Here is a 26,071-nt window from a genome sequence, read left to right as displayed (position 1 = left end):
GAGGGCGTTGAGAGGGGCCTCGCCCCTAGTGCGTAACTTCACAGCACCCAATCACACACGCCCCCCCAAGGCTGGCCGATCGTTGGCGTACGTGCCTCCATCACGGGCTGATGTTGTACATATGGAAGGGAGCGCCTGAACGCGAGCGCAGACGACGCACGTTCGCGTGCGATCGCGCCTGCCTATACGGTGACCCCGTAAACCGTGATGATGCAGTGCATGGCCTTATTCTCCGCCTTGTATACGTAGCACGCATCGCTCGTGGGGTTCCACGAGCACGACGAGATCATCTGCGCGCCAGCACCATTCTTCTGCAGGATCGTGACGAGGACAACGTACTTGCGCGGCAGCCTCGCCTCCTGCGTCAACCGTTGCACCACCTGATCGGAGATGGCGGATACGAGACCGGCGATCTTGCTGTGCTGGTAGCGCGTTTCGTGGTTGAAGAGAGAGTGGGCGACGTCTTCGCAGATCACGGAGGCGTCGTCGGCCAACGTGATGCGATCGGCGGAGGCCATCCTCGGAGGAAAGGGAGAGGCCGACGGAGGCGAGCGGGGGATGCGCGACTGCTTTTTTTATTTCTTCGTGTATGTGCGCGTAATGCACAAAGGCGCAGATATTCTGAGCGACAGGCAAGTGGCGGCGCTAACGGAGAGCGGATTCGGAGATGCGCTTCAGGTAGGGCTAGCTGGATGTCTGCAAGCTCACCACACCGCACGCCGCACCCTGCACGCAGCTGAATACCGGCAGGCTTACACTCCCAAGAAAAAGTGCCTAGAGTGGCCAGTGAGTCAGCAGGGCTTCATGCGCCTACGCGTGGGTGTCTGCAACGCGCCCCTCGTCTCGGCGCCCCTCGTGCCTTGACCGCTGGGGGGGGGTGGCGGGGGAAAGGGGGACAATGTTGGGTGCCCGACAAGGGTACACTTCTCCTGCTCGCTGCTGGGGCGTGTGTGCGGGTGCCGGCGCCTGACAAGATGTGTGCCGGGAGGCGGCGCTCTATGGTGGAGGTGCGCAGAGGAGTGGGGAGGCCGTAGCAGCGGCACACCGGAGGAGGAGTGAAGGAGCGGGTGGGGAGGGAGGAGGAGGGGGTGAGCGCTTCTGGCGCGTGCGCTCGGCTGCGATCTTGTGCAGCACTGCACAGTGACCGTTGCCGTGGAAAGCACGTGCGGCTCGGGCAGCGAGAAGAGGCCCCGACACGGGTGCACGCCACAGACAGCAGAGCGTCCATGCAGCACGTTAAGGCACACGAGGACGACCTCGGCCATGAAAACGGTCTCTCACGCCAGAGCAGGCGGTACGGAGATGGCTTTCGTTGTACCGGTTCCTCGGCAGAGTGTGTGCGCCGCCAACACACCACCAAAGGGCTGGCAGAGGCGCTCAACAGCGTCTATGTCTCCTAGAAATCGAACGAGGGCAGCCAGATGGCGTACACCATCTCTGCGCGGCCGTTACGGGATGATGTATAATGGGCCCGTCCACTTGCCCACAGAATGATGTCCCCTTTTTTTTCGCACCCGTTCGCGCCTTCATCTCTGTTGAAAGCAGTAGCGCGTGCCGCCGTAGCCCACAGCGCCGCCGCCTTCGCCGAGGCAGCTCAGGCAGCCTTACAGCATGTTCGCTGCGACGAGTTGGTCAATGCAGCCCTGTACATAGCTCTCCCGCCGAGGATCGAGGTGCATGGCGGCCTGGTAGTACCGCAGGGCCTCACGTGGGCGCCGCAGGCACACCATGCACTCCGCCAAGGTCACGTAGACGACAGCCTCGCCGGGGCACTGCAGCAGCAGCGCCTCGAGCTCTTCCAGAGCTTGCTTCGGTTGGTCGAGCCGCAGCAGAACATCGGCGCGCTGCCGCCGTGCCGTGACGTTATTCGGGTGCCGCTCTAGGGACTCGCTGTAAAGTCGCAGCGCCGTCTTGAGGTCAGCGGGCGACTTGCCCTGGCGGTGGTACGTCAGGGCAAAGCGGTTTACAATGGCCGGGGTTGGGTTCAGGGCGACGGCCTCCCGGTAATACCCTCGAGCCTTCTCAATCTGCTCCTCCCTCATGAAGCGCTCACCGAGGCCGGCGTAGGCGATATACAGCGACGCATCCTCGGCGAGCGCCGCCTTGAAGGCCGCCTCTGCCTCTATTTTGCTATCCTGGCCGAGCAGCTCGTACCCAAGCAGGGCGTGCGCGTACGCCAGCGTCGGCGCCACCTGTACAGCCCGCTTCAGCATGACCAGCGCATCGCGAGGGTCCTTGATGAGGCTGTATGCGTTGGCGACGACGCACAGGGTAGTGGCACTGAGCGGCTCCGCATCGGTCAGCCGTTGCGCAAGGCTGCCAAGCGCACTTTCGCTCTTCAGGTGCCAGAGAGCTGTGCTGTAGAAGACGAGTGCGGGGCTCGTCAGCTCCCATGGTGCGACACGCAGCAGCCGCTCAAAGACGTCAACGCTTTCCTGCACATCGCCGTTGTGGAAAAGAGCGAGGGCAAGCTGGCGGAGCAGCCACGGCGAGGTAGCAGACGCGACCGCGGTGGATGAAGCTGTTGCTGCGTTTACGGCTGCTGCGCTGCCGCCACTTTGGTTTTGCCGCAGCGGCGCAGAAGAGGAGGAGGAAGGCGGGCGCGCCTCACCAGGACGCGCCGACCCGTGCCGTGCGGTTACCATGGGCGACGATGCCGCCACTCGCTGTTGCTGCTGCTGCTGCTGCGCCTGAGCAAGCAGCCTGTGAAGGGCCCCCACTGCCTCTGGGCAGCGGTAGGTCCGACCGAGGAAGGCAGCGTACAGGAAGGGCCGCATGTGCTGCTGCACGCATCGTCGCTGTGCGGCCGTCAGGCGAGGGGCTGGGAGCCCTGCCACCGACAGCTCTGTTCGTACCGGCTGCGTGGCATACGGCGGGGCAGTCGCAGCACTACAGTTATCACCACCGCCTCCTGCGGGAGCTGCCGCCGCCGCCGCAGCAGCAGTACCGACACGTGGCGCACGCTGCTCCTCATCGTCTGCGTCTGCGTTCGCGTCGACAGCGGTGTCGGCGGCTTCGCGCCCTCGACGCTGCGGAGGTCGCTGACGCTGGTGCGACGGCTCCGCGGCGTAGGCTTCGGCTTCCTCTTCCTCAATCAGCGGCTCTTTTACAGCGAGCAGCGACTGCACCACCTGCTCCGACGGCCACACCAAGTGCACGTACTCTTTGAAGGCGTCGAGGCGAATTGGGTGAGCGACGTACGCACGGCGCAGGTGCTCGGCCGCGATCGGGGGTCGCTGACGACGCTTCTCGCACAGACCTAGCCAGTACAGCACCTGCGAGGTGCGCGCCTCCGTCACGAAAGCGTGGGCCTGCAGCTGCCTCTCTGTGGCACGTATTGCTGCCGCCAGGCCAGTGTTGTCTTCCTCGCTCGTACTACCGCGCACGGACCCTTGCTGCTGCTGCTGACAAAGCTGCTGCAGCCTCCGCTGAAGCGTGTTGAAGGCGGTGGTGACTTGGTGATTCACGTACAGGAGCTGTGACAATACTTTGGCGCCGTCCTCGTAGTGCTGGGTGTGATAGCAGCACACACCGAGAAGGTACTGGCAGTCCCACTGCGACTGCAGGTCAACCGTCTCGTAGCCCAGCTCGAACGCGTCCGAGGTAACACTGTTTCCATTGCCGGAAGGTGAGGACGCTGCTGCTGCAGCTGTCGAGGCCATGCCAGGCGAGAACGGGTGCTGCGGCTGGCGCATGCCGTGGGAGGTTGCCCAGGTGCGGCGCGCATCGAACGGAAGGGCACTGCTCGGCACCCCTGCCGGCCCGCCAGCAGCGATTGTAGGAGCCCCAGCTGTTCGAGGACGCGTCACGTGTGGCTCCAGGAAAGGATAGTGGTGCTGTAGCAGCCGGTACGCCGTGCCGGTGGCCCCGCCTAGGGTGTAGCAGTGGGCGAGGAGGTGCAGGTGCGCGTGGGACGCCTCCAAGTCGAAGAGATGCTGCGCCAGCTCGATGGCGTCTGCGTACATGTACCCGGCGAGGCTTTCCTGAACACTGGCGTTGAGGCTGCGCAGAAGATCGAACGAGATGAACGACGAGGGCGGCGAAGCCGCAGAGGCGGAGGGCAGCGGCGACGCAGCGTGGCGTCCAGCGACATCTGGGGTAGAGCGTGACGCAGGCATACGAGGCGCTGCCATCGCGCGCGACGCTGCTGCATAAGTGTGAGCAGAGCTGCTCACGTGCACACGAATGTGTGTGTCACCGCCACCACGGCGCGAATGGCTCGACGGGTACATTGGCGATGACGAAGGCGATGCGCCGGATCGTTCGTGCGGTGACACTCGCCAATAGACGCCGCTGTCCTGCCCGTGGTGAGCGCCAGGAGAAGCACGTGCGTGCGAATGCGCAGCAGAGGGGGTGGACGAGGGTGGCGGCGGCGTGGCAGACATTACCGGGGCGTATGCCCTTCCTGTCTCTCTCTCCCTGTCTTCACTTGCCTCGCCCGATAGGAGCTGTGCGTGATGTGTGTGTGTGTGGACGAATGCGGCACCGCCGGCGTTCTGGAGCGCGATGGATGAGCACCGCGGGTTGGTGTCTATGGTGGAGAGCTGACGGTAAAGCGACAGCATAATGCGAAGGGTGTGGGGTTGTGTGTGTGTGGGGGGGACAGAGAGAGAGAGTCGAGCGTATAGCGGCAGTGAGGAGAAAGCGCTCGACCAGCAGAAAGCATTCACAATACAGCACACGCGCCGAGCGATTCTTCGCCGTCCCCCTATCCCTCCCCCTCCGACTCGGCACACATGTCACCTCATTGCTGAAGGAGAGAGGCGCGTCCGTCCCTCTCGCCGCGCAGCTCTCAGTCCTCTTCGGTGTCTCCGCGAAGTGAAGTGCGAACTCCATTGAGAGAGGGAAAGGGAGGCAGAGGGTGGGGGTGGTGGTGGTGGGGAGCGTGACATGCCTCCCACCGAAGTGCGCCGAGACGAAGCTGTTAGCCCATTCTATGTGGCACGACGCACCTCTCACTGCTGCCGATGACGTGGGGAATAGCAAGAAAGAAAGCAGGGGAGGCGTGTGCCTGTGAGTGCGAGTGTGTGTGTGTGTGTGCATCTTCAGGTGCGCGTGACGTCCTCAGGGGCACTGCGCCCCCTCCCACCGGCGCCGACACTTTCGACGGTGATGGGGGCGGGGTGGGGAAAGTCAGGCAGGTCCACCCTTCACACCATAGGCAGCGCCGAGCCGCCCCCCTCCCTGGTGGCAGCAGAGCTGAGCACCCGCCATGTGGGGGACACCAAGGCACTGCATTGCTGCCCATGCCGCCAGCCAGGCACAGGATGACGCTGCGTCGGAGTCGCCCGCGACCGTGCACACGTCCGCGCCATCTGCGTGGTGCGCGCCCCATCCAGCCCTTGCGGCCCACTGGTGTGGGGGCGGCCCGGGTCGCCACGACGGATGCACCGCACGGCAGCCGGCAAAACGGGCGCGGCAGCGAGGCGACCTGTGAGGCGGAGGCTGTGCTCCGGTGACTGAATCGCCGCGTTACGGCGAAGCAGTCTCTCCGCGGCTGCTGCGCACCCACGTATGCCGTCTACTGTGTGTATGTGTGTGCTTACACAGAGGAGACCACCGCCGTGTCTTGGTCAACATTGCTCGCCTCGGGTCGCGTGTCGCCGTGGGCGGATGTGTGCTGCGGCGCCGGATTGTGCACGATACGTGTCACCTCCGAGTATCCCTGCGCGTTCCGTATGTGGTACAGTACGTTGGCGTTGCTGAACATGCCGTCCTTCAGCGACACTAGAAGAAACTGTGAGCGAGGAAAGTACAGCTGCAGCATGCGACCAATGTTTTGGGTGTGGCTGGGGTCGAGGGCAGCGTCCACCTCGTCCAGAATGTACAGCGGGGCGGGGCGAACGCGCAGGATGGCGAGTATTAGACACAGCGCGAGCAGTGAGCGCTGCCCACCGCTGAGCTCGGAGAGCGACTCTCTGGGCTTCTCGTTGAAGGAGACAAGGACACGGAGGCCAGTGAGGTGGTTCGCCGCATCGCGCTCCTCCAGCAGCTGCGCCGCCGCGCCAGGCAGACAGGTGGCAAACAGCTTTCCAAAGATGGAGCTGACCACGCCGACCATGCGATCCAGCGCGCCCCACTTCTTCGACTCGATCTCCGTGATGCAGCGCTGGATCGCCTCCTTGTCCTCGCCAAGGGCGGTGCGCTGCTTCACGAGCTCCTCGTATTCGCGGCGCCGCTCCTCGTACAGAATGGCGGACTTTTGCGAGAATTTGTTGGACATCACGGCAGCACGCGCTTCGATCGTGCGCAGCTCATTCAGGATGGCCGCGGTGCGTGCCGCATCGCTGAAGTTGTATGTGCCGCCCGGCTGATTGAACGTCTCTCGGGCCTCGAGGAGCCAGCTGTGGCGCTGCTCCGCTTCGTGCACGTGGCGGCGCAGGTTCTCAAGGCACCGGCTGTGCTCCCTCAGCTCCACCTCGCCGTTCTTTATCAGATTGTCAAGCGTGGCTTTGCGCTCCGCGAGGCCCGTCAGCTCCTCTTGTGCTTCGTCGACCTCCTTCTCCAGCCTCTGGCGCCGCTCCTCGTTCTCCCTATACCGCGCCTGCACCGCCGCCAGCTGCTGCGCCAACTCTTCCACCTGCGCCGCCAGCTTCAGCTTCTGACTCTGTTGCTGCGCCAGCTCCTCCGCTGTGTCCTGTATTTTGCGAGACAAGTCCGCTGCCTGCTGCTCAATGTCCGCCTCGAGCCGCTCGAACTCGGCCGCGCCGCGCTCCTCCTCAGCCATCAGCCGCACCACGTGAGCCTCTGCTTCGGTGAGTTGATTCGCCATTTCCTTCCGCGCCGCGTTCAGGTCTGTTGCTTGCGCCTGCGCCGTCAACTCGTGCCGCCTCGCCTGCAGCATCGTCAGCTTCTCGTGCGCCTCGGCCAGCGCGGCCTGCTCCCGTTCCACTTGCTCCTTCAGCTCTGCAGCGCCGCTGTGCGCGCTGTTTACGGCGACGATGTGGCGCTGCCTCGACAATTCTGCCGCCGCCTCCGCTGCCTTGTAGGCCTGAACGTCACGCTGGTGCTGCCGGAGTGTATCACGCAGGGTGGTGTACTCGTCCTCCAGTGCGCGCGTGCGCTGCTGCAACGCCCTCAGAGGCTCTTTCTGCGATGTGTACGTCTTCAGATCCGCAAAGATGTCACGCAACTGCCGCGTTGACCCACCCGTCATCAAGCCGTTCGGCTCTGCCACCTCGCCCTCGACGGTGACGGCCTTGGTCTTGATGGACGGGTTGTAGGCCAGCTCCTGAGCAAGCCCTAAGCTGGAGCACACAAGGAAGCTGCCAAACACGAAGTCCGCAAGCGCGTTGAGCTGCTGCTGCTGCTGATGGTGAGGAGAGGAGGCCTCCTGCACCTTCACGAGATCCCGTGCGCGGTGCACCCATCCACCGTGTTGCTGTGCAACACGTTGTGCCGCCTGCAGCTTCGCGTCATCGATAAAGGCGTGTGCCGGCTGGCGCTGCAGCTTGTCCAGCGCAAAGAAGGCGGTGCGCTGCCGCAGCCCACTGCGGATGATTGTCTCGGCAACGCGATCGTCCGTGACAACGACGCGGAGCAGTTGATTCTGAGCGCCAACCATGAGCCCCAGTGCGTGCTGAGGATCGGCTGGAGTGATGAGTTGGCCGACGCGACCGAGCACCTTTTCCTCCGTGTCGGGTGGGCAAGCGTAACGGTTGTAGTCCAGATCGTAGTTGCGCGCGGCGACCGTGCTCACCTGCCGCTGGAAGTTCTCGTACTCGGCCTGGTACTCACGCTTCAGTGACGAGATCTCGGCTTCGAGCGCCTCTTTGCGCTCCTGCTTCACCGCCAAAGGGGCGTACGCCACCTCTGCCTTCTCGAGAGCTGCCTTTGCCTTGGTGTACTCGTGCTCGAGGTTGCGCACACGGACGCTCTCCTCGGCCTGGTGTGCCTCAGCCCGTCGCTGCTGCCTCACCAGCTCCTCCACTCGCTCCGTGACGCGGTGCACGAGTGACTGCTGCTCGATAAGCTGCAGGTCCACCTGTTGTCGTTCTTCCGCAAGCGAGACGCCCGAGGTGCCGGCCTGAACGCCGGATTGAAGAAGCTTCAGGGCCTTCTTCAGCTTCGCGCACGTCTCCTTGCCCTCCTTGATCTCTGAGAGCATCTGTTCGTGTTGCTGCCGCCGCGCTGCGAAGGCGGCGTGGTTGCACTGCTGTCTCTCCTGCTCCTTTCGCAAGTTCTTGAGCCGAGCCTGCAGCTGCGTCAGCGACTCGGTGCAGCTTTCCAGCTGTCCCTCAAGGCGGCTCTGCGCCTTCTTGAGCTCATCTTCTTCCTCATGCAGCGAGATGGCTGCCTCGCTTGGGGCACCAAGTGAATCCTGCAGCCGCACGAGCCGACGGGCCAATTCCTCTTCCTGATGCGGCAGCGCCTGAAGCTGCGTCTTGGCGCTCCGAATGTCCGCCGCGCGTGCCTCCGCCGTCGCCTCCGCCTCCGCCTGCTGGGTCTGATGCGTGTGATACTGCAGTGCGATGCGGAACCGCTGCTTCTCCTCTATCTTCTCGCGCTTCCGCATGAACTCATTATACTCCTCCTGGTCGGCCCGCATCGTCTCCAGCAGCGGTCGAATCTGCGTCTCGATGTTCACGTCGATCTCTTCCATCTTGCGCTCCTTGTTGCGGATCAGCGTCTCGGCGGTGCGGCGGCGGTGATCGAAGGCCTTTGTGCCGACAGCCTCCTCGATAAGGGAGAGGATGTCCTGCGAGCGCATGCCAATAAGCTTGTGTACGGTGCCCTGCAGGATCATGAAGTGGGGGTTGTCGACATTGAGGCTGATGCTCTCAAAGAAGCGCTTTACCTTGCTTTGCAGAGACACGGTGTTGTTGAAGAAGAACTGCTGCCGCCCACCAAGCTTGATTTGACGGCCAATGGTGATGAGGGGGTACTCCTCGCAGCTGTAGCCGGGTGGGGCGGAGGAGGGGTCGTCGTTTATGAACTCGATCGTCACCCGTGCTGCGTGCACGCCGGTCGTGCCGGCGCGGAAGATGAGCTCTCGCGGGTCCTCGGCACGCACACGCTTCAGGTTGGTGATCCCCATGACAAAGCAAATCGCGTCGAAGATGTTTGACTTGCCGCTGCCATTGAGCCCCGTGATGGCGTTGAAGTGGGGGCTGAGGTCTGCAAGTTCCTTGCGGTGCGCGTACGACTTGAAGCCGTCGATGACGATGCTCTTCACCCGCATGATGACCGTTGCAGGGGCGAGCGACGGACGCGAGGCACGCCTCTGCCGACCTTGCCGCTGAGAAAGCGGTAGCGAGAGGGGAGGAGGGGCGAAGGAAAGGGAAAGAGGACCGGCTGGCAGATCTAAAAGATGCGAGCCCGTCGTCAGCCTCGCGGCGTATATATATATATATTTCTATATATAAATATATATGTATGGATGTATGGGGCGTTTGCAAGCTTGTCAGCCGTTGTTCGTTGTGGGCGACTGTTGAAGATGCGATCTCGGGTGCGCGTATGTGTGGACGCAGGCCAAAACAACTTTGCCTCCGCCGCCCCCTCGCGAAAGCGAGAGGAAGAGCGATTGGGAATGGAGGGATGAGAAAGCGTAGAATCAAGGTAGGAGCAGCGCGAGAAACGTCACGTCGACGGCGAAGGATCCTCCAGATGCAGTGAGTGCATCGCTCAACACGGTGCATGTGTGTGTGTGTGTGTGTGTATGCGGAGGGAGGGGGATTGTTGCTACGATTCAGAACGATGCGCACAACGAGGAAGAGGGGGAGAGAAGAGCCATCGCTGCGCAAGATGCGCTGCCGATGCCCCCACCGAGTCCCTCCCCGTGCACACACACACACACACACACACATGTTTGGATATAAAATGAAGCGCTCGTGTCCGTCGTGACGCACATGCGTTTGACTGCGGTTGCCGCGGCTCTTACGTTGGAGAGGACAGACGTCTAACGCACACAGACACAGATACAGACACAGACAGGCTTACGCACACACAGACACAACTCGGAGGACACAAACAATGTATAGATATATAATAAGAGGAGAGAGAAGCTGTTCTCGTCATCGAAGAGGAGAAGTTCATAGCGGCAGCGGCATGCACAGCAACTGCACGCCCACCATTGCCTCAGCACTTCCCTTTCACTTGCCTCGCTCTTTCTTCGTCCCCTCTTCGCGAATCCATCTCCGAGGGTAACAGGCGACATCGCCCGTGACACTTTTACCTGATCCGTCCATCTACGTACACACGTACACACACACATATACATATACATATATATATATATGTGTGCAGACGGATAGATGTGCCTTGCAAGCGCCAGCAGCGTGTAATGCACACGATGACTGGAGTGAGCACTACGAATTGCACTTGCCAGCAGGTAAAAAAAAAAGAAAAGAAAGAAAAAAAAGGTGCGCACACACACGCGCGCAACAGGAAAAGGCAGACGCGGCCACACAGAAATGACCAACCGAAGACAGGCAAGCATCCACGCGGTACGCGGAGAAACAGGTCATGCGGAACAGAGAACACATAAAGTAAAATGCCGAGAAGGCGAAGAAGGGAGCGCGTACGTGCAGAGAGAGAGAGGGAGGGAGGGAGGGAGAGGGAGAGGGGGAGAGAGGGCGTAACAGTGGGGAGAGGGGGGAGGAGAGAGGAGAGGAGAGGAGAGGGTAGACAACGAAGCGAATACTGAAGATGTAAGCGCCACAGGCGTGCGCGAAAAGGGGGAAGGCACAGAAAATCGATGACCGCCCGTGCGCAACACGCAGGCATCATCCACGCGGTTTGGCGCACTTTGTATCACCACCAACACCCACAACGGCGACAAAGAAGGTCGAAGGGAACGCCAGAGGCACACACTACCACCGCCACCACCGGGGAGGAAAGAAAGAGAGGGGGGAGGGGGGGAGAAGGCGCGTCAACACGTGCCAAACGTCAGCCGCAGAAATGGCAAAGAGGTGAAACAGACAGAAGAAAAAAAAAGAAACAGACGACCACGTCACAGAGGAGGGTGGAGGGAGAAGGGAATCAACGGACACAAAAAAGTCGCGGACAGCGGCGAGGCGCGACAAGATGCGGAGGGGGGAGGGTGGGCGCGCTCATGTCGATCGGCGCCCCGTTATAGATTCCCATCACCCCTATCGGTGTGTACGCCCGACACTCCCTGAAAAGGTTCCGCGCTGCTTTTTTAAAATTTGTGTGTGCGTGCGACGGTGGTGTTTGTCCACGGCGATGCAATACGAACGACGTCAGAGAGAGAGAGAGGGGTGACGTGTGTCCCCTGCCCCGCGCCCCTCAACCCCCCTCACTCACTCGCGCCTGCTCCCCCCCTCTCTGGGCGACGTCACGCTCTCGGCCACCCTCGCCAGGAACGGGTGTTTCAGCATCTCTTCCGCCGTTGGGCGCAGCTTCGGGTTGCGCTCAAAGCACCTTTCCAGGAGGTCCATCAGCTGCGGGTCCACGTCGTCCGGTATCTCCGTTGGCAACCCGGTAGAGTTAGCGATTTTGTACACGGCAGCCCACATCGAGTTGCACTCCGGCCACGGCGGCTTCCCTGTCAGCATCTCGACGATTGTACACCCAATGGACCAGATGTCGCTCTTCATGCCGTAGCCGCCGGCCTCGCACTTGATCACCTCCGGCGCCATCCAGTACGGCGTGCCGACCATTGTCGAGCAGCCGTGCGTGGCGCTGCAGACATCGTCGATCGCCTTGCTACAACCAAAGTCTGCCAGCTTCACAATGCCGTCGACAGAGACGAGCACGTTATCGCCCTTGATGTCTCGGTGCACGATGCCGCACTGGTGCAGATATTTCACGCCGCAGACCATCTGGTATATCCACTGCCGCAGTGTGTTGAGCGGTATCATCTTGAATTTTGCCACGAAGCTCGTGAGGGTGCCGCCACTGACGTACTCCATGAAAATGTTCAGCGTGTTCTTCGCCTTATCCTCGAGACTGCCGTAGTACTGAACGCAGTTCGGGTGCCGCAACCGCTTCATCAGCGCAATCTCGTTGCGCAGCTTATCCATTTCCTCCTCGCTCTCAACGCTGCCGAGCTCGATCACCTTGCAGCATACCGTGCGGCCGTTGCGCAGAAGCGCCGTGTACACAGCACCAAAGCTACCCTTGCCTATTGTCTTAAGCGGCGTCCAGCCTTCGAGGTCGCTGTCATCTAGCAGAATCTGTGGAGCGGCTAGGGCGCGCGAGAACGGCGATGCTACCTCCTCGGCAGGCACCTCACCCGGGTCGCTGGATTCTTGGTCGCCCTCGTGGCTGGTCTTGCGCGAGGCGCTCTTGGGAGCCCTCATCTTCGTCGCCGACGTGCTCATCGAGAAAGGCGAGGCGTTCGCTTGGTCAGCGATGCGGCGCAGCTTCTCGGCGTCAAGAGGTGCGAGTACAGCGGCCACAGTGGTGTCGGAGAGGCTAGCGTTTCCTAGTCTGCCGGCAGCACCGCCCTCGCCCGCCTCACCCTCGCTTTCTTCCTCAGCGTCGCTGCTTGCCGTCGTGAGCACCGTAGCTTTGTGGCACGTCGACTGGCTATCGACGTGCTCGCCGTCAACAAAGAGTCCAGCAACCCAGTCACCATTGGCGAGCCACTCGCACCCGTCACCGTGCTTGACGCCGTCTTTGAACATGCCAATGTAGCGTGCACCGTCGGCCCAGAGGTAAGTGCCGCGGCCGTTGGGCTTGCCGCGCGCGAACTCGCCCTCGTAGACGTCGCCCTCGGCGTTCGTCTGCACACCGCGACCCTCTTTTTCGTTCCGGTTGAACTCGCCCTCGTACGTGATGTGAGCAGCGGGCTCGATGAGCTTGCCGGTGCCGTGCCGCATGCCTGCCAGCCACTCGCCCTCGTAGACGTTACCGCCAGAGTACACCATGCGCCCGTAGCCTTGCCGCATGTCGTCTGCCCACTCACCTGTGTACAGGCCTGTGGCGTCCTTCATCTCGCCACAACCCTCCATCCGGCCTCTCACGTACTCGCCGTGGTAGTAGTCGCCATCCGCCCAGGTGTACGTGCCCTTGCCGTGCATCATGCCGTTTAGCCACTCGCCTTCGTACGTGTCACCGCTGTGCCACGTTGCCTTGCCGTAGCCAGCCATTTCGCCATTCTCATCGATCGTGCCGACGTAGTAACCCTCGTCGAAGTCGATCTGCTCCACCCCAGGGAGGAGGCGCACGCCACAGTACTCAAGCTGCTCGTTGGCCGCCGCGTTCTGCGTGTCATCGTCTTCATCTGTGCTGTTCGACAGTGGCAAGGGATGCGATGGCTGCTGGTGCGACTGCTCTGGAGGGTAGTCGCCGCCCTTGATGGCCACGCTGCTGTTGCGCGGCGCGGCCGCAGATAAAGAGCTGCTCCAAAGTCCGCGCTCATTTCCGCTCGCTCCTGCTGCTGCCCCGATACTGTCACTGATGCCGATGTGCGATGGTCCCACGACCGCCGAAGCAGAGGAGTACTTCCTGTTCATTGTACTGTTCAAGCTCGCGGTCGACGAGGCAGTTGCTGGGCTGAAGTTCGACTCGTGTTGCTGCTGACTCGGCGGGAGCTGCGCAAACGACGACGGCTCTTGCGACGGTACGGCTTCAGCGGTGGAGATGCTGATGCTGTGTGGCACCACTGCCGTCGTCCCGGTGCCGCCGTAGTAGGAGCGAGAGGTCATTGGAGGGGAGGGCGTGCGTGGCGTCCGCGAATGCGTTGCGCTCACTCTGTTCTGCGCCAGTGACAGCAGCAGTTGGCTGATTAAGTGGGTCGGTGTAGGTGTGTGTGCGGAGGGAGGGAGGGAGGGGGGGCCGGGGTGAGAGGGACTAGGAGGGGAGCGACGGTGAAGTGGCTCGTTGCAATTTCACTTGCCTCTATCGCCGCAGTGTCGCCTGACGCCTCGTGGAGCTCAGCAGGGCGAAAAGAGGCAGCGCCTGCGACGCGGCACACACACAAACACAGACACAGACAGACAGGCACCCAATTCGTGGAGAGTGCCCAGAGGAGAAACAAACAAAGGCGGAGGGGGAGATGAGGGAGAGAGAGAGGGAGCGCCGCAGCGGTGGTAGCAGAGAAGTGTGTGTGTGTGTGGGGAGGGAGGGAGGAAGAGGGAGGAAGAGAGAGGGAGGGAGAGGTAAATTTGGGGGTGTAGAGGCGTGCTGGGGCGGGGGCAGGTGCGGGACGGTTTGCGTGTGCTTGCGTGCTGCACCAACACAGGCAGAGGAGGGGGGAGGGGCGTGGGAGAAGATCGAAGGGAAAAGGACGACAGAAGGAGGGGCGGCGAGCGAACAACTGACAGAGGGGGCGGCGGAGGTGAGCACACCCACACACGTAATCTTACGACAAAGGAAAAACGAGGCGAGCGAAAGTGCGGAGCAAAGATGGAGTGCGTCTGTGTGTGTATGAACAGTACTGACAGGCAGCAGAGACAAGGGGGTGGTGATGGTGTGTGTGTGTGTGCGTTAAGGGGCTGAGTGGGGAAGAGGCTCTCGCTCTTTCCTCCTTGCGTGCAACCTAAGATGCCGCCGTCAGCCTTTTTCTTCTTCGAAGCCTCAGCAATTCTCTGCACTCCCTCTCCCGTGAAGAAAGCACAGAGGCACCCCCTGTGGGAGCAGTGGCGCACACGCACACACAGCCAGAGAAAGCTTCTGGTGCGAAGTAGAAGAGGGATGCGTGAGGAGACTGCAGCGTATCGCTAACGCTTATCTTTGCCGCTGCCTCCGCCTCTGTCTCTCTCTCCCCCTGGTGCGTGTGGCGTGTGTGCTAACGGATGGGTCTACGATGACGCGATGCGATTGGCTGTGCCAGGGAAAAGGAAGCCCTGATGGGACAGGTAGAGGCAGTGCGCAATAGATAGAGAGAGGGGAGGAAGAGAGGAAAAAAGGGGGTGGGAGGAGGTGTGCGTACAGTGCAGAAGGCTTTGTTTTTAAGAGGTGACGACCCTCCCGCCTGCTCGCTGCGACCTCCAGCCTCCCTCGCGGTTGGATGCCGACGATGGTGTTGTGCGACGCTTCTTGTTGCAAAGAGCAGTGCCTGCGTCCTTTGGGGTGCGCGTATCTTCTCTCAGCCCAGCGCGTACTTTTTGTGTGTATGTATAGCGGTAATGATGAGGTGTGGTGGGTCGTGCAACGGTGCGAATAGGCGCGTCAGCGCCTATTTCTCCAGCTGTCTGGATCGTTTCGGGAAGGGGGAAGGGAGGGTAGAAGGCGGAAGAGCAGATGACGTGGCCGGCGCACACGCCTCAAGACGGACAGGGAGACGCAGAGAGTAGTGCACCGAGGCGTGGTGGTGGTGGTGGTGGGGAAGAGATGGAGACTGGGGCTGTTTGCGTGCGTGCGTGCGTGGGAGAGAGAGAGAGGGTCAGAGCTGCGATAGGAATCGAGGATGGGGCTTCAAGTAACGGTGCAGTAGCAGACAAAGGCGCGCCTGCGACCAGGATGCTCTCCCTCGTAACGATTTCTGGGATGAGCTGCAGGCGTGGAGGCAGAGGTGGCGACCCTCAGATGCAGGAGGGAGAGCAGGAAACTACGCGAGCCACCCCCCTAAGCGAATCGGGCCGACGTTTTCTCAGCCCTCCTCTCTCACCACACAAAGGCGGCCACCCACATCCACGTGCCTCTGCACCCTTTTATGCACGTCCTGACGTGCCTCTTTCTCTCTCCTCCCTCACACCTGTGCCGCTTGCGTTCATGTTTTTTTTTTGCTTCACTTCAAAGCTTCGTGGCTTGGGCTCGCACACCGATACATCCTCAGGGGCGGAGAATAAAAAGCGAACACATAAACAGGGGGGAGGGCGAGGGGCGCCTCTCCGCGTGAGGGCACCTCACAAGTCCTCCGCCTATCACACTGTATGTGTATGTGTGTGCGCATAGGTGTGTGGGCGCGAGGAAGGGGAGGGCGTGAGAGCGATGGGAGGGAGAGGGAGGGAGGGGGGAGCCAACCTATGAAGGCGACACGGAAGCGACGACGAGGGCGATAGGTGCACGAGACCGCTGATGCGGTCATGGCAGCGTTTCCGCATCACCGTCCGCAGCTCTGTTCGCTCACGGGCGGGGAGAACTCTCCGCCGAGCCTGTAAGAGGGCGCTCGCGAGAGGGACAGGACGGCGAGAACAAAGGGGAAGGGGCGCAGAGTGAAGCGCGTGATCGAGCGTGTCACGCATGCGCGCCGACACATGCTGCAAATAACTACGCTCCGATAGCGCTCTCCCCGCCCCCGCCCCCCATCCTGACTTGGTATAGGTCAAGCGCTTCACTGCGATGCCCACTTCCTTTCATCCCTTCTCTTCCTTCTCCGCCTCTCTCTCTCTGCATATATATACACACATATATATATATACGCATATATATGCGTGTATATGTGTGTATGCCACAGCCCTTCTTGTCCTCCCTCCAGTGCGACACGCGTGCACACACACACACACAGACAGACACACACACACCAAAAAAAATCGTAAGGGCCACGATACAGAGCGCGAAAAAAAGGTCGAAGGGAAGAGTGCGTGAGGACAATAAGCACACCCACCACAAAATACAGAGAAGAGCGACGGGGGTTAGCGGGCGTTGAGAGGGGAGGGAGGGAAGACCGCATAGGGGTGTGGTTCTCTGCGGTGAGCACCGCGACTGATGCGGTGGCCGATCGAGGATGGGGCGCGCTGTGCATAGCGACATCCCGCCCCTAACGAGTCAGCCGCACAGTGGAGTAGCAGCTGGCGCAGTTCTCGTGGTCCCAGGCGTCAATGCGATCCACTCCCACTGAATTCCTCGCGCACTCGCCTGGCGCTTCCATCGATACAGGGAGAGGGGAGAGGTGAGGAGAGGGTCTGTGTGTGGGGGTAGGGGGGGGCGATGAATGGCCAGCGCCCATCTGGGGGAACAACGGCGAAAGAAAAAAGAAGAGAGAAAGAAGAAACGCTACATGAAAGGCAGCAATGCGGTGGGAGGGGAGGGCGATAGCGACGGTCAGATACAAACGTACCGCACAGTACCAAAACGCAGAGAGGGAGGGGGGGTCAGAGGGTTTCCTCGTGCACACACATACACATACAGAGCTCACGAAGAAAAAGGAAATTTGGCGGCAGTGGCGGCGGTGGTGAAACGAACAAAAAGAGCTCAAAGAAATATATATATATTAGAGAAAGTGTGAGAGAGAAAGAGAGACAGGCAGAGAGGGATCGAAAGCGGTACAGGAGGTCAGACAGAGGGACGAGAGAGGGGGAGGGGACGGGAGGTTACTTGTGTGTGTGGGGGAGGGGGAGGGGGAGGGGCGAACGCGCGTGTACACGAACGCTTTGTGCTTGCGTGCGTGCGTGTGTAAACACAAGAAAAGTCTAACCACGAGATGATGCTTGGCCGAGAGAGAGAGGGGGGAGGGAGGGAGGGAGAAGTGCATGCCCTCGAGGCGACGCACGAGCGGTCCCATAGGAAACGAAGGTAAGGGTAGGAGAAGGACGGGAGCACAGAACACAGACGTGAGGCGATACAGCGTTGAGAGGCGGAGAGGGGACGGGTAAAGAAGAGTGCCATGGCGAGAAAGAACGGCCATCAACACACCGCGGAAGAGGGACACGGGCAGCTTCATACCACCACGACTGAAATATGTCTGCGCCTGTCCGTCTCTCTCTCTGTGTGTGTGTCTGTGGGGGTGGCGGAGGAGGAGGTGAGAGGCGGAAGAGGCATCGCGCACCATACAGCACTCTTGTCGAGAGAGTACAACCAAAGAATGCCGGCAGGCGAGAGAGCGCTCGCGCGCACGCCATGCCGAATGAGAGGGACGCGGAGAGGGTGAGTGGGAGGAACCGCCGCCCTGCGCCCTCCCTTCCTTCCACCGTTCCATCCATTCCCATTTCAGCATCTCATCTGGGGCCGAGGAGCGGCGTCGCAGTCTAATAAGCGGCGCGGCTCGTGCTGACGTACATGCTAGCGTCCACATGGCGCACAGTTGCCGCCGGCCGCGTGAAGCCGACACGCGTCAGTGTCGGTGCCGGCGTCACATAGGTCGATCTGCAGGTGGTGGTGTAGACGGCCGAGTCCACGTGACGCACCGATACCGTCGGCCGGGCTGAAGTCGCAGGCGTCGGTGTCCCTACCGGTGCCACGTAAGCAGACTTGCAGGTAGTGGTGTAGAAAGCTGCGTCCACGTGACGCACCGACACAGTCGGCCGCGTGTAGGTCGCACGCACCGGGGCCGGTGGTGGAGCCACGTAAGCGGACTTGCAGGTGGTGACGTAAAAGGCTGGGTCCACATGATGAACGCACGCCTGCGTACGACGTGGAGTCGCAACAGGGGTAGGCCTTTTACTGAACGGGCGGTAGTTCACGCGGTATTCCGTTTCGTACTCTCCTTTACGGTGAGGCCGCGGGGCCACGTGCTCCTCTATCGGCCTTTCTTTGCCTGCTCCTTCAACCCCAACGGAGGAGGAGACCACAGCTGCTTGTGCTTTCGCCGTCAGCGCAGCGCTGCTCTTCGCTTGGCTCGCAACCGTGGGAGCCCGTACCGAAGAGCCACCCGTCGTTCCGGCGCTGCTCGGCCTCCGTTCACTGGTTCTGCTCAAACTCGGTAAGTTAGGAATCACCGCCGCCTCTAAGACCTCATCGTCATCCGCGTGTGCCTCATCAGAGATAACCTCTGCACGACGAGACCCAGTCGCTTCACTTTGTCCACCTCGGCCAAACACCTTCCTCGCTCCGTCCAACCCTACGCTGCCCTCTTCCGGAGCGCAAACATTCTCATTCCGCTGTTCGCGCTTGTACACATCAGCGCTGTACTGCCTGTAGGCTTCGCGGTGTGTCGACTGGTACATCGCTGGGTCCACCGGGGCCTTCTCCTGGTCCTTGTCGTCGTCGGCCGGCTGCTCGCGCTTGTACACATCAGCGCTGTACTGCCTGTAGGCCTCATCGTAGGTCGACTGGTACATCGCTGGGTCCACCGGGGCCTTCTCCTGGTCCTTGTCGTCGTCGGCCGGCTGCTCGCGCTTGTACACATCAGCGCTGTACTGCCTGTAGGCTTCGCGGTGTGTCGACTGGTACATCGCTGGGTCTACCGGGGCCTTCTCCTGGTCCTTGTCGTCGTCGGCCGGCTGCTCGCGCTTGTACACATCAGCGCTGTACTGCCTGTAGGCCTCATCGTAGGTCGACTGGTACATCGCTGGGTCCACCGGGGCCTTCTCCTGGTCCTTGTCGTCGTCGGCCGGCTGCTCGCGCTTGTACACATCAGCGCTGTACTGCCTGTAGGCCTCATCGTAGGTCGACTGGTACATCGCTGGGTCCACCGGGGCCTTCTCCTGGTCCTTGTCGTCGTCGGCCGGCTGCTCGCGCTTGTACACATCAGCGCTGTACTGCCTGTAGGCCTCATCGTAGGTCGACTGGTACATCGCTGGGTCCACCGGGGCCTTCTCCTGGTCCTTGTCGTCGTCGGCCGGCTGCTCGCGCTTGTACACATCAGCGCTGTACTGCCTGTAGGCCTCATCGTAGGTCGACTGGTACATCGTCGGGTCCACCGGGGCCTTCTCCTGGTCCTTGTCGTCGTCGGCCGGCTGCTCGCGCTTGTACACATCAGCGCTGTACTGCCTGTAGGCCTCATCGTAGGTCGACTGGTACATCGTCGGGTCCACCGGGGCCTTCTCCTGGTCCTTGTCGTCGTCGGCCGGCTGCTCGCGCTTGTACACATCAGCGCTGTACTGCCTGTAGGCCTCATCGTAGGTCGACTGGTACATCGCTGGGTCCACCGGGGCCTTCTCCTGGTCCTTGTCGTCGTCGGCCGGCTGCTCGCGCTTGTACACATCAGCGCTGTACTGCTTGTAGGCCTCATCGTAGGTCGACTGGTACATCGCTGGGTCCACCGGGGCCTTCTCCTGGTCCTTGTCGTCGTCGGCCGGCTGCTCGCGCTTGTACACATCAGCGCTGTACTGCCTGTAGGCCTCATCGTAGGTCGACTGGTACATCGCTGGGTCCACCGGGGCCTTCTCCTGGTCCTTGTCGTCGTCGGCCGGCTGCTCGCGCTTGTACACATCAGCGCTGTACTGCCTGTAGGCTTCGCGGTGTGTCGACTGGTACATCGCTGGGTCTACCGGGGCCTTCTCCTGGTCCTTGTCGTCGTCGGCCGGCTGCTCGCGCTTGTACACATCAGCGCTGTACTGCTTGTAGGCCTCATCGTAGGTCGACTGGTACATCGCTGGGTCCACCGGGGCCTTCTCCTGGTCCTTGTCGTCGTCGGCCGGCTGCTCGCGCTTGTACACATCAGCGCTGTACTGCCTGTAGGCCTCATCGTAGGTCGACTGGTACATCGCTGGGTCCACCGGGGCCTTCTCCTGGTCCTTGTCGTCGTCGGCCGGCTGCTCGCGCTTGTACACATCAGCGCTGTACTGCCTGTAGGCCTCATCGTAGGTCGACTGGTACATCGCTGGGTCCACCGGGGCCTTCTCCTGGTCCTTGTCGTCGTCGGCCGGCTGCTCGCGCTTGTACACATCAGCGCTGTACTGCCTGTAGGCCTCATCGTAGGTCGACTGGTACATCGCTGGGTCCACCGGGGCCTTCTCCTGGTCCTTGTCGTCGTCGGCCGGCTGCTCGCGCTTGTACACATCAGCGCTGTACTGCCTGTAGGCTTCGCGGTGTGTCGACTGGTACATCGCTGGGTCCACCGGGGCCTTCTCCTGGTCCTTGTCGTCGTCGGCCGGCTGCTCGCGCTTGTACACATCAGCGCTGTACTGCCTGTAGGCCTCATCGTAGGTCGACTGGTACATCGCTGGGTCCACCGGGGCCTTCTCCTGGTCCTTGTCGTCGTCGGCCGGCTGCTCGCGCTTGTACACATCAGCGCTGTACTGCCTGTAGGCTTCGCGGTGTGTCGACTGGTACATCGCTGGGTCTACCGGGGCCTTCTCCTGGTCCTTGTCGTCGTCGGCCGGCTGCTCGCGCTTGTACACATCAGCGCTGTACTGCCTGTAGGCCTCATCGTAGGTCGACTGGTACATCGCTGGGTCCACCGGGGCCTTCTCCTGGTCCTTGTCGTCGTCGGCCGGCTGCTCGCGCTTGTACACATCAGCGCTGTACTGCCTGTAGGCCTCATCGTAGGTCGACTGGTACATCGCTGGGTCCACCGGGGCCTTCTCCTGGTCCTTGTCGTCGTCGGCCGGCTGCTCGCGCTTGTACACATCAGCGCTGTACTGCCTGTAGGCCTCATCGTAGGTCGACTGGTACATCGTCGGGTCCACCGGGGCCTTCTCCTGGTCCTTGTCGTCGTCGGCCGGCTGCTCGCGCTTGTACACATCAGCGCTGTACTGCTTGTAGGCCTCATCGTAGGTCGACTGGTACATCGCTGGGTCCACCGGGGCCTTCTCCTGGTCCTTGTCGTCGTCGGCCGGCTGCTCGCGCTTGTACACATCAGCGCTGTACTGCCTGTAGGCCTCATCGTAGGTCGACTGGTACATCGCTGGGTCCACCGGGGCCTTCTCCTGGTCCTTGTCGTCGTCGGCCGGCTGCTCGCGCTTGTACACATCAGCGCTGTACTGCCTGTAGGCCTCATCGTAGGTCGACTGGTACATCGCTGGGTCCACCGGGGCCTTCTCCTGGTCCTTGTCGTCGTCGGCCGGCTGCTCGCGCTTGTACACATCAGCGCTGTACTGCCTGTAGGCCTCATCGTAGGTCGACTGGTACATCGCTGGGTCTACCGGGGCCTTCTCCTGGTCCTTGTCGTCGTCGGCCGGCTGCTCGCGCTTGTACACATCAGCGCTGTACTGCCTGTAGGCCTCATCGTAGGTCGACTGGTACATCGCCGGGTCCACCGGGGCCTTCTCCTGGTCCTTGTCGTCGTCGGCCGGCTGCTCGCGCTTGTACACATCAGCGCTGTACTGCCTGTAGGCCTCATCGTAGGTCGACTGGTACATCGCTGGGTCTACCGGGGCCTTCTCCTGGTCCTTGTCGTCGTCGGCCGGCTGCTCGCGCTTGTACACATCAGCGCTGTACTGCCTGTAGGCCTCATCGTAGGTCGACTGGTACATCGCTGGGTCCACCGGGGCCTTCTCCTGGTCCTTGTCGTCGTCGGCCGGCTGCTCGCGCTTGTACACATCAGCGCTGTACTGCCTGTAGGCTTCGCGGTGTGTCGACTGGTACATCGCTGGGTCTACCGGGGCCTTCTCCTGGTCCTTGTCGTCGTCGGCCGGCTGCTCGCGCTTGTACACATCAGCGCTGTACTGCCTGTAGGCCTCATCGTAGGTCGACTGGTACATCGCTGGGTCCACCGGGGCCTTCTCCTGGTCCTTGTCGTCGTCGGCCGGCTGCTCGCGCTTGTACACATCAGCGCTGTACTGCCTGTAGGCCTCATCGTAGGTCGACTGGTACATCGCTGGGTCCACCGGGGCCTTCTCCTGGTCCTTGTCGTCGTCGGCCGGCTGCTCGCGCTTGTACACATCAGCGCTGTACTGCCTGTAGGCTTCGCGGTGTGTCGACTGGTACATCGCTGGGTCCACCGGGGCCTTCTCCTGGTCCTTGTCGTCGTCGGCCGGCTGCTCGCGCTTGTACACATCAGCGCTGTACTGCCTGTAGGCCTCATCGTAGGTCGACTGGTACATCGCTGGGTCTACCGGGGCCTTCTCCTGGTCCTTGTCGTCGTCGGCCGGCTGCTCGCGCTTGTACACATCAGCGCTGTACTGCCTGTAGGCCTCATCGTAGGTCGACTGGTACATCGCTGGGTCCACCGGGGCCTTCTCCTGGTCCTTGTCGTCGTCGGCCGGCTGCTCGCGCTTGTACACATCAGCGCTGTACTGCCTGTAGGCTTCGCGGTGTGTCGACTGGTACATCGCTGGGTCCACCGGGGCCTTCTCCTGGTCCTTGTCGTCGTCGGCCGGCTGCTCGCGCTTGTACACATCAGCGCTGTACTGCCTGTAGGCCTCATCGTAGGTCGACTGGTACATCGCTGGGTCCACCGGGGCCTTCTCCTGGTCCTTGTCGTCGTCGGCCGGCTGCTCGCGCTTGTACACATCAGCGCTGTACTGCCTGTAGGCCTCATCGTAGGTCGACTGGTACATCGCCGGGTCCACCGGGGCCTTCTCCTGGTCCTTGTCGTCGTCGGCCGGCTGCTCGCGCTTGTACACATCAGCGCTGTACTGCCTGTAGGCCTCATCGTAGGTCGACTGGTACATCGCCGGGTCCACCGGGGGGTTTTCTGTGGTGACGTTATCGCCGTCATGGTGTGTTGTCATCGGGAGACCTCTCCACTGGTAAGCATCTTCGTACTCAGTCTTGTCGGGTGCGTGGCGGGCGCTGAGGCGCGGATGTGCGAAGGCAGTGGTGGTGCTGGACATGTCGGGGGAGCTGTGGATGTGTCTCTGTGTGTGTGTGGGGGAGGCTGAAGTGTAAAAGTGGTACTGAGCAGGGCTGTTTTAGCTGATAGAAGAGCTTTTGCTTCCCTTTACACTGAAGATGTGGCGGCGGAAGTTGGGGCGCGACGGTGAGAGGCGCACTGGCGGACGAGAGGGAGGACAACAAGCGGTCGACAGTGTCTGTATATGTGTGTGTGTGTGGAAGAGGGAAGACGTGTATAACTGCCGAAGAGACGAGCGCGAGAGCGCCCAAAAGGAAAGAGTGGGAGGGAGGCGGAAGATTGCAGAGAAAAAGGCGAGGGCGACAGTGAAAGAAAAAAGGGGAGGGTGTGGCTGAAAAGCTGAGAAACGTGTTGGCGGTCAACGGGCGCGCGACAAACGGGAAGAAGAATGCGGACGTGTTCGTGTGTGTGTGCGGGCTCGATGGACACTCTTAGCATGGCGGCGGGTTACAATATATATATATGTGTGTGTGCATGGGTGTGTGGCGGTGGTGGTGGGCAAGGAGGAGGTGAGATGAATCGATAGGACGAGCCGCTTAGCATACAGTCTCCTGTAAAGGAGAAGTGCATGCGCAAAGTAAGCTGAGGCGGCATCTGGTGGCCAGCGCCATCCTCTTTCGCGGCGTCCTCTGCAAGAAATGGAGGGGGCGCGTCCGCATGATCGGGCAAGAGCAAGTCGCATGTAAGCACACAAGGCGGCGAGGAGGTGGCAGCCGGGGCGGGGTGGTGCGTGTGTGTGTGTGGGGGGGGCTTGATGCGCATGAGCGACGCCACCTTTTGTGCTCTGCGTATGCGTGGGCGATGCGGCATTTCTTTACCGTGGTGCACGCCCGCTCGTCGCTGGTGCCGGCGCGCTTGTGAAATCTATTCTGCGCTGGTAGACTGTAGGCGCGTACGGGTGAATGCTCTCTCCCCCCCTGTGTAGCGCCCGGCTCATCGGCCCAGTTCTTATTGAAGCCCTCCATCTTTAGATGGGCGGAGGGGAGGAGGACGACTCATGGAAAGGGAGGAGTCAAGGTGCGGGTGTACGTTTAGAGGGAGAGGCTTGTATAGGTGGCAGCGGAGAAGCCACCTGCCTGTGTGTGTGCTGGAGGGATGAGGGGGGGGGTTGGCGGTGAGACGGTGAGGGAAACAAAAAAAAGGTTGGGCTGAAGGAAATGCACGGGGCGTATTCACATGCAGGCAGGCAGTTCTGCGAGCGCCTCGGTCGGTGACAGGAGAAGATACAATGCAACCACAGCCGCCCCGCCCGAGCCACAGCCGAGAGGGTCCAAGACGACGACGGCACGAGAGGAGAGGCGGTGAGAGCGAGAGAGAAAAGATGCAAACGAGCAGAGGGGAGGGGGGACGGCGGGGCAGCAGGCCGGAGGGAAATGTGAGTGCGGGCGCGAACAAACGCACGCACACTCCCATGAAACGTGGGGCATGCGTGTGTGCAAAAAGTGTATTAGATCTGTCCCAGCAGAGCACTTGCTGATCGCCGCGGAGAATCGCCATGTCGACGACTGCCCTGTGCCGCTGCCCGCGATAGGTGGCGTATGTACACAGTGAATCCCCAGTAAAGGAGCGGTGCACCACCTGCCTCAATGCGATGACCTGAAGAACCCTCACGTCCCCCCCCACACAGACACCCCTATCAACTTCGATGGAGGTGTGTGTGTATGTGTGTATGTGCATGGGTATGGGTATGGGGTAGGGTGGTGGTGATGGTGGGGGGGAGGAGGAAGAAGGGGGATGAGCGGCGTTCAAACGCGGGGCGAGCGGGGCAGTGGCAATGCGGCGGAGAGCTTGCAGCTGACACACTTTTTTTCAAGTCCAATGCGTCCCTTGTCCCCGCTGCAGCCACACCCACGACTCTTTCCACCCAAGCGATTGATGGCGACGACCGTGACTCACATGCGCGCTGGCGGCAGGCGCCGCTGCAGAGTGAAGTGCTCTACCGGCGTGTCCGCGGCGTTCTTGGATGAGCACCAACGCACGTCTTCCACGCTGTCCTTTCGCCTCCGTGGGTGCTGTTGGCGCGACAGCCAAGTGGTCGCGCCACAGCGGTCCGCGACCGAGGCAGCGGAAGAGGACGCCAGGGTCCATCCCGTGTGACCAACTGCACTGGTCGCCGCTGCACCGCGGCTCAGCATGTGGCGCCGCAGGCCCGGACACGACGACGTGGCATGGGGGCTACTCGTCGCACCGAAGCTGCAAGACACTGCAGTGGTAGTGGCAGCGGCAGCAGCGCGCGACACGCTATCGTACAAGTTGTGCTCGACGCCGTCGAGTGATGCCGTGACCCTGCTGTTCACCTTCCTTGCCGAGGACGTGGCGGCGCCCTCTGCCGAGCCAGCGCACCAGGCCCCTTTGCCGCGGCTGCTGCTACCGTTGGCTGATCCGTCGTCATCTCCGTAGTAAAAGGCACCGTACGTGTCGGCGTACGTCGACAGTGGCAGTGGTGCGTCCGGGTCCGCGACGGGATCGACGGAGAACAGAAGCACCTTATCGATTCCGTTCATGGAGGTGGACGAGACTCTGCGAGGGGCCGCAGCGTGGGCATTGTGCTTGCTACCGAGCATCAGCGTGGAGGCGGCACCAGCGCACTGCATCCCAACGCCGCCGGTCCTCTGCGTCAGTCCCAGTCTCTCTCCGTAGTCCACTTGGTGGGTGCTGCGCAGGAGGGCCGCCTGCGCCTTTGCCGGGTCCGGCGCCATCGTCACGGCCGGGTCCTCAAAGATGCCGTGGGTGCACCACGCCACCTCCACCCCACCGCGGCCCTTGTGGATGATGCGTCTTTGCAGGCGATCCTCCAGCCAGTTGCCAACCAGAGTGGTGTTC

At 61.6% G+C, this 26,071-nt stretch overlaps 5 protein-coding genes across 5 annotated transcripts; all 5 read right to left on the bottom strand.

Annotated features, from left to right (window-relative positions):
• Positions 1-182: 182 nt before the first annotated feature.
• Positions 183-518, bottom strand: LSCM1_07717 (uncharacterized protein; the record flags this gene model as incomplete). The annotated part of the gene is made up of 1 exon (XM_067325076.1): positions 183-518. The coding sequence occupies one exon, from the start codon at positions 516-518 to the stop codon at positions 183-185; it is 336 nt and encodes a 111-aa protein (XP_067181281.1).
• Positions 519-1,604: 1,086 nt separating this feature from the next.
• On the bottom strand, positions 1,605-4,385 carry LSCM1_07716 (uncharacterized protein; the record flags this gene model as incomplete). Its single annotated transcript, XM_067325075.1, has 1 exon — positions 1,605-4,385. The coding sequence occupies one exon, from the start codon at positions 4,383-4,385 to the stop codon at positions 1,605-1,607; it is 2,781 nt and encodes a 926-aa protein (XP_067181280.1).
• A 1,157-nt stretch (positions 4,386-5,542) lies between these two features.
• LSCM1_07715 (uncharacterized protein) lies at positions 5,543-9,181 on the bottom strand (the record flags this gene model as incomplete). Its single annotated transcript, XM_067325074.1, has 1 exon — positions 5,543-9,181. One exon carries the CDS (start codon positions 9,179-9,181, stop codon positions 5,543-5,545), a length of 3,639 nt encoding a protein of 1,212 aa, XP_067181279.1.
• Positions 9,182-11,261: 2,080 nt separating this feature from the next.
• Positions 11,262-13,613, bottom strand: LSCM1_07714 (uncharacterized protein; the record flags this gene model as incomplete). The annotated part of the gene is made up of 1 exon (XM_067325073.1): positions 11,262-13,613. One exon carries the CDS (start codon positions 13,611-13,613, stop codon positions 11,262-11,264), a length of 2,352 nt encoding a protein of 783 aa, XP_067181278.1.
• A 4,203-nt stretch (positions 13,614-17,816) lies between these two features.
• Positions 17,817-23,228, bottom strand: LSCM1_07713 (uncharacterized protein; the record flags this gene model as incomplete). The annotated part of the gene is made up of 1 exon (XM_067325072.1): positions 17,817-23,228. One exon carries the CDS (start codon positions 23,226-23,228, stop codon positions 17,817-17,819), a length of 5,412 nt encoding a protein of 1,803 aa, XP_067181277.1.
• Between the last annotated feature and the right edge of the window lie 2,843 nt (positions 23,229-26,071).

This window comes from Leishmania martiniquensis, chromosome 5 (genome assembly GCF_017916325.1).
Source record: "Leishmania martiniquensis isolate LSCM1 chromosome 5, whole genome shotgun sequence".
Taxonomy (NCBI): domain Eukaryota; phylum Euglenozoa; class Kinetoplastea; order Trypanosomatida; family Trypanosomatidae; genus Leishmania; species Leishmania martiniquensis.
This window is presented reverse-complemented; position numbering and strand designations above follow the sequence as displayed.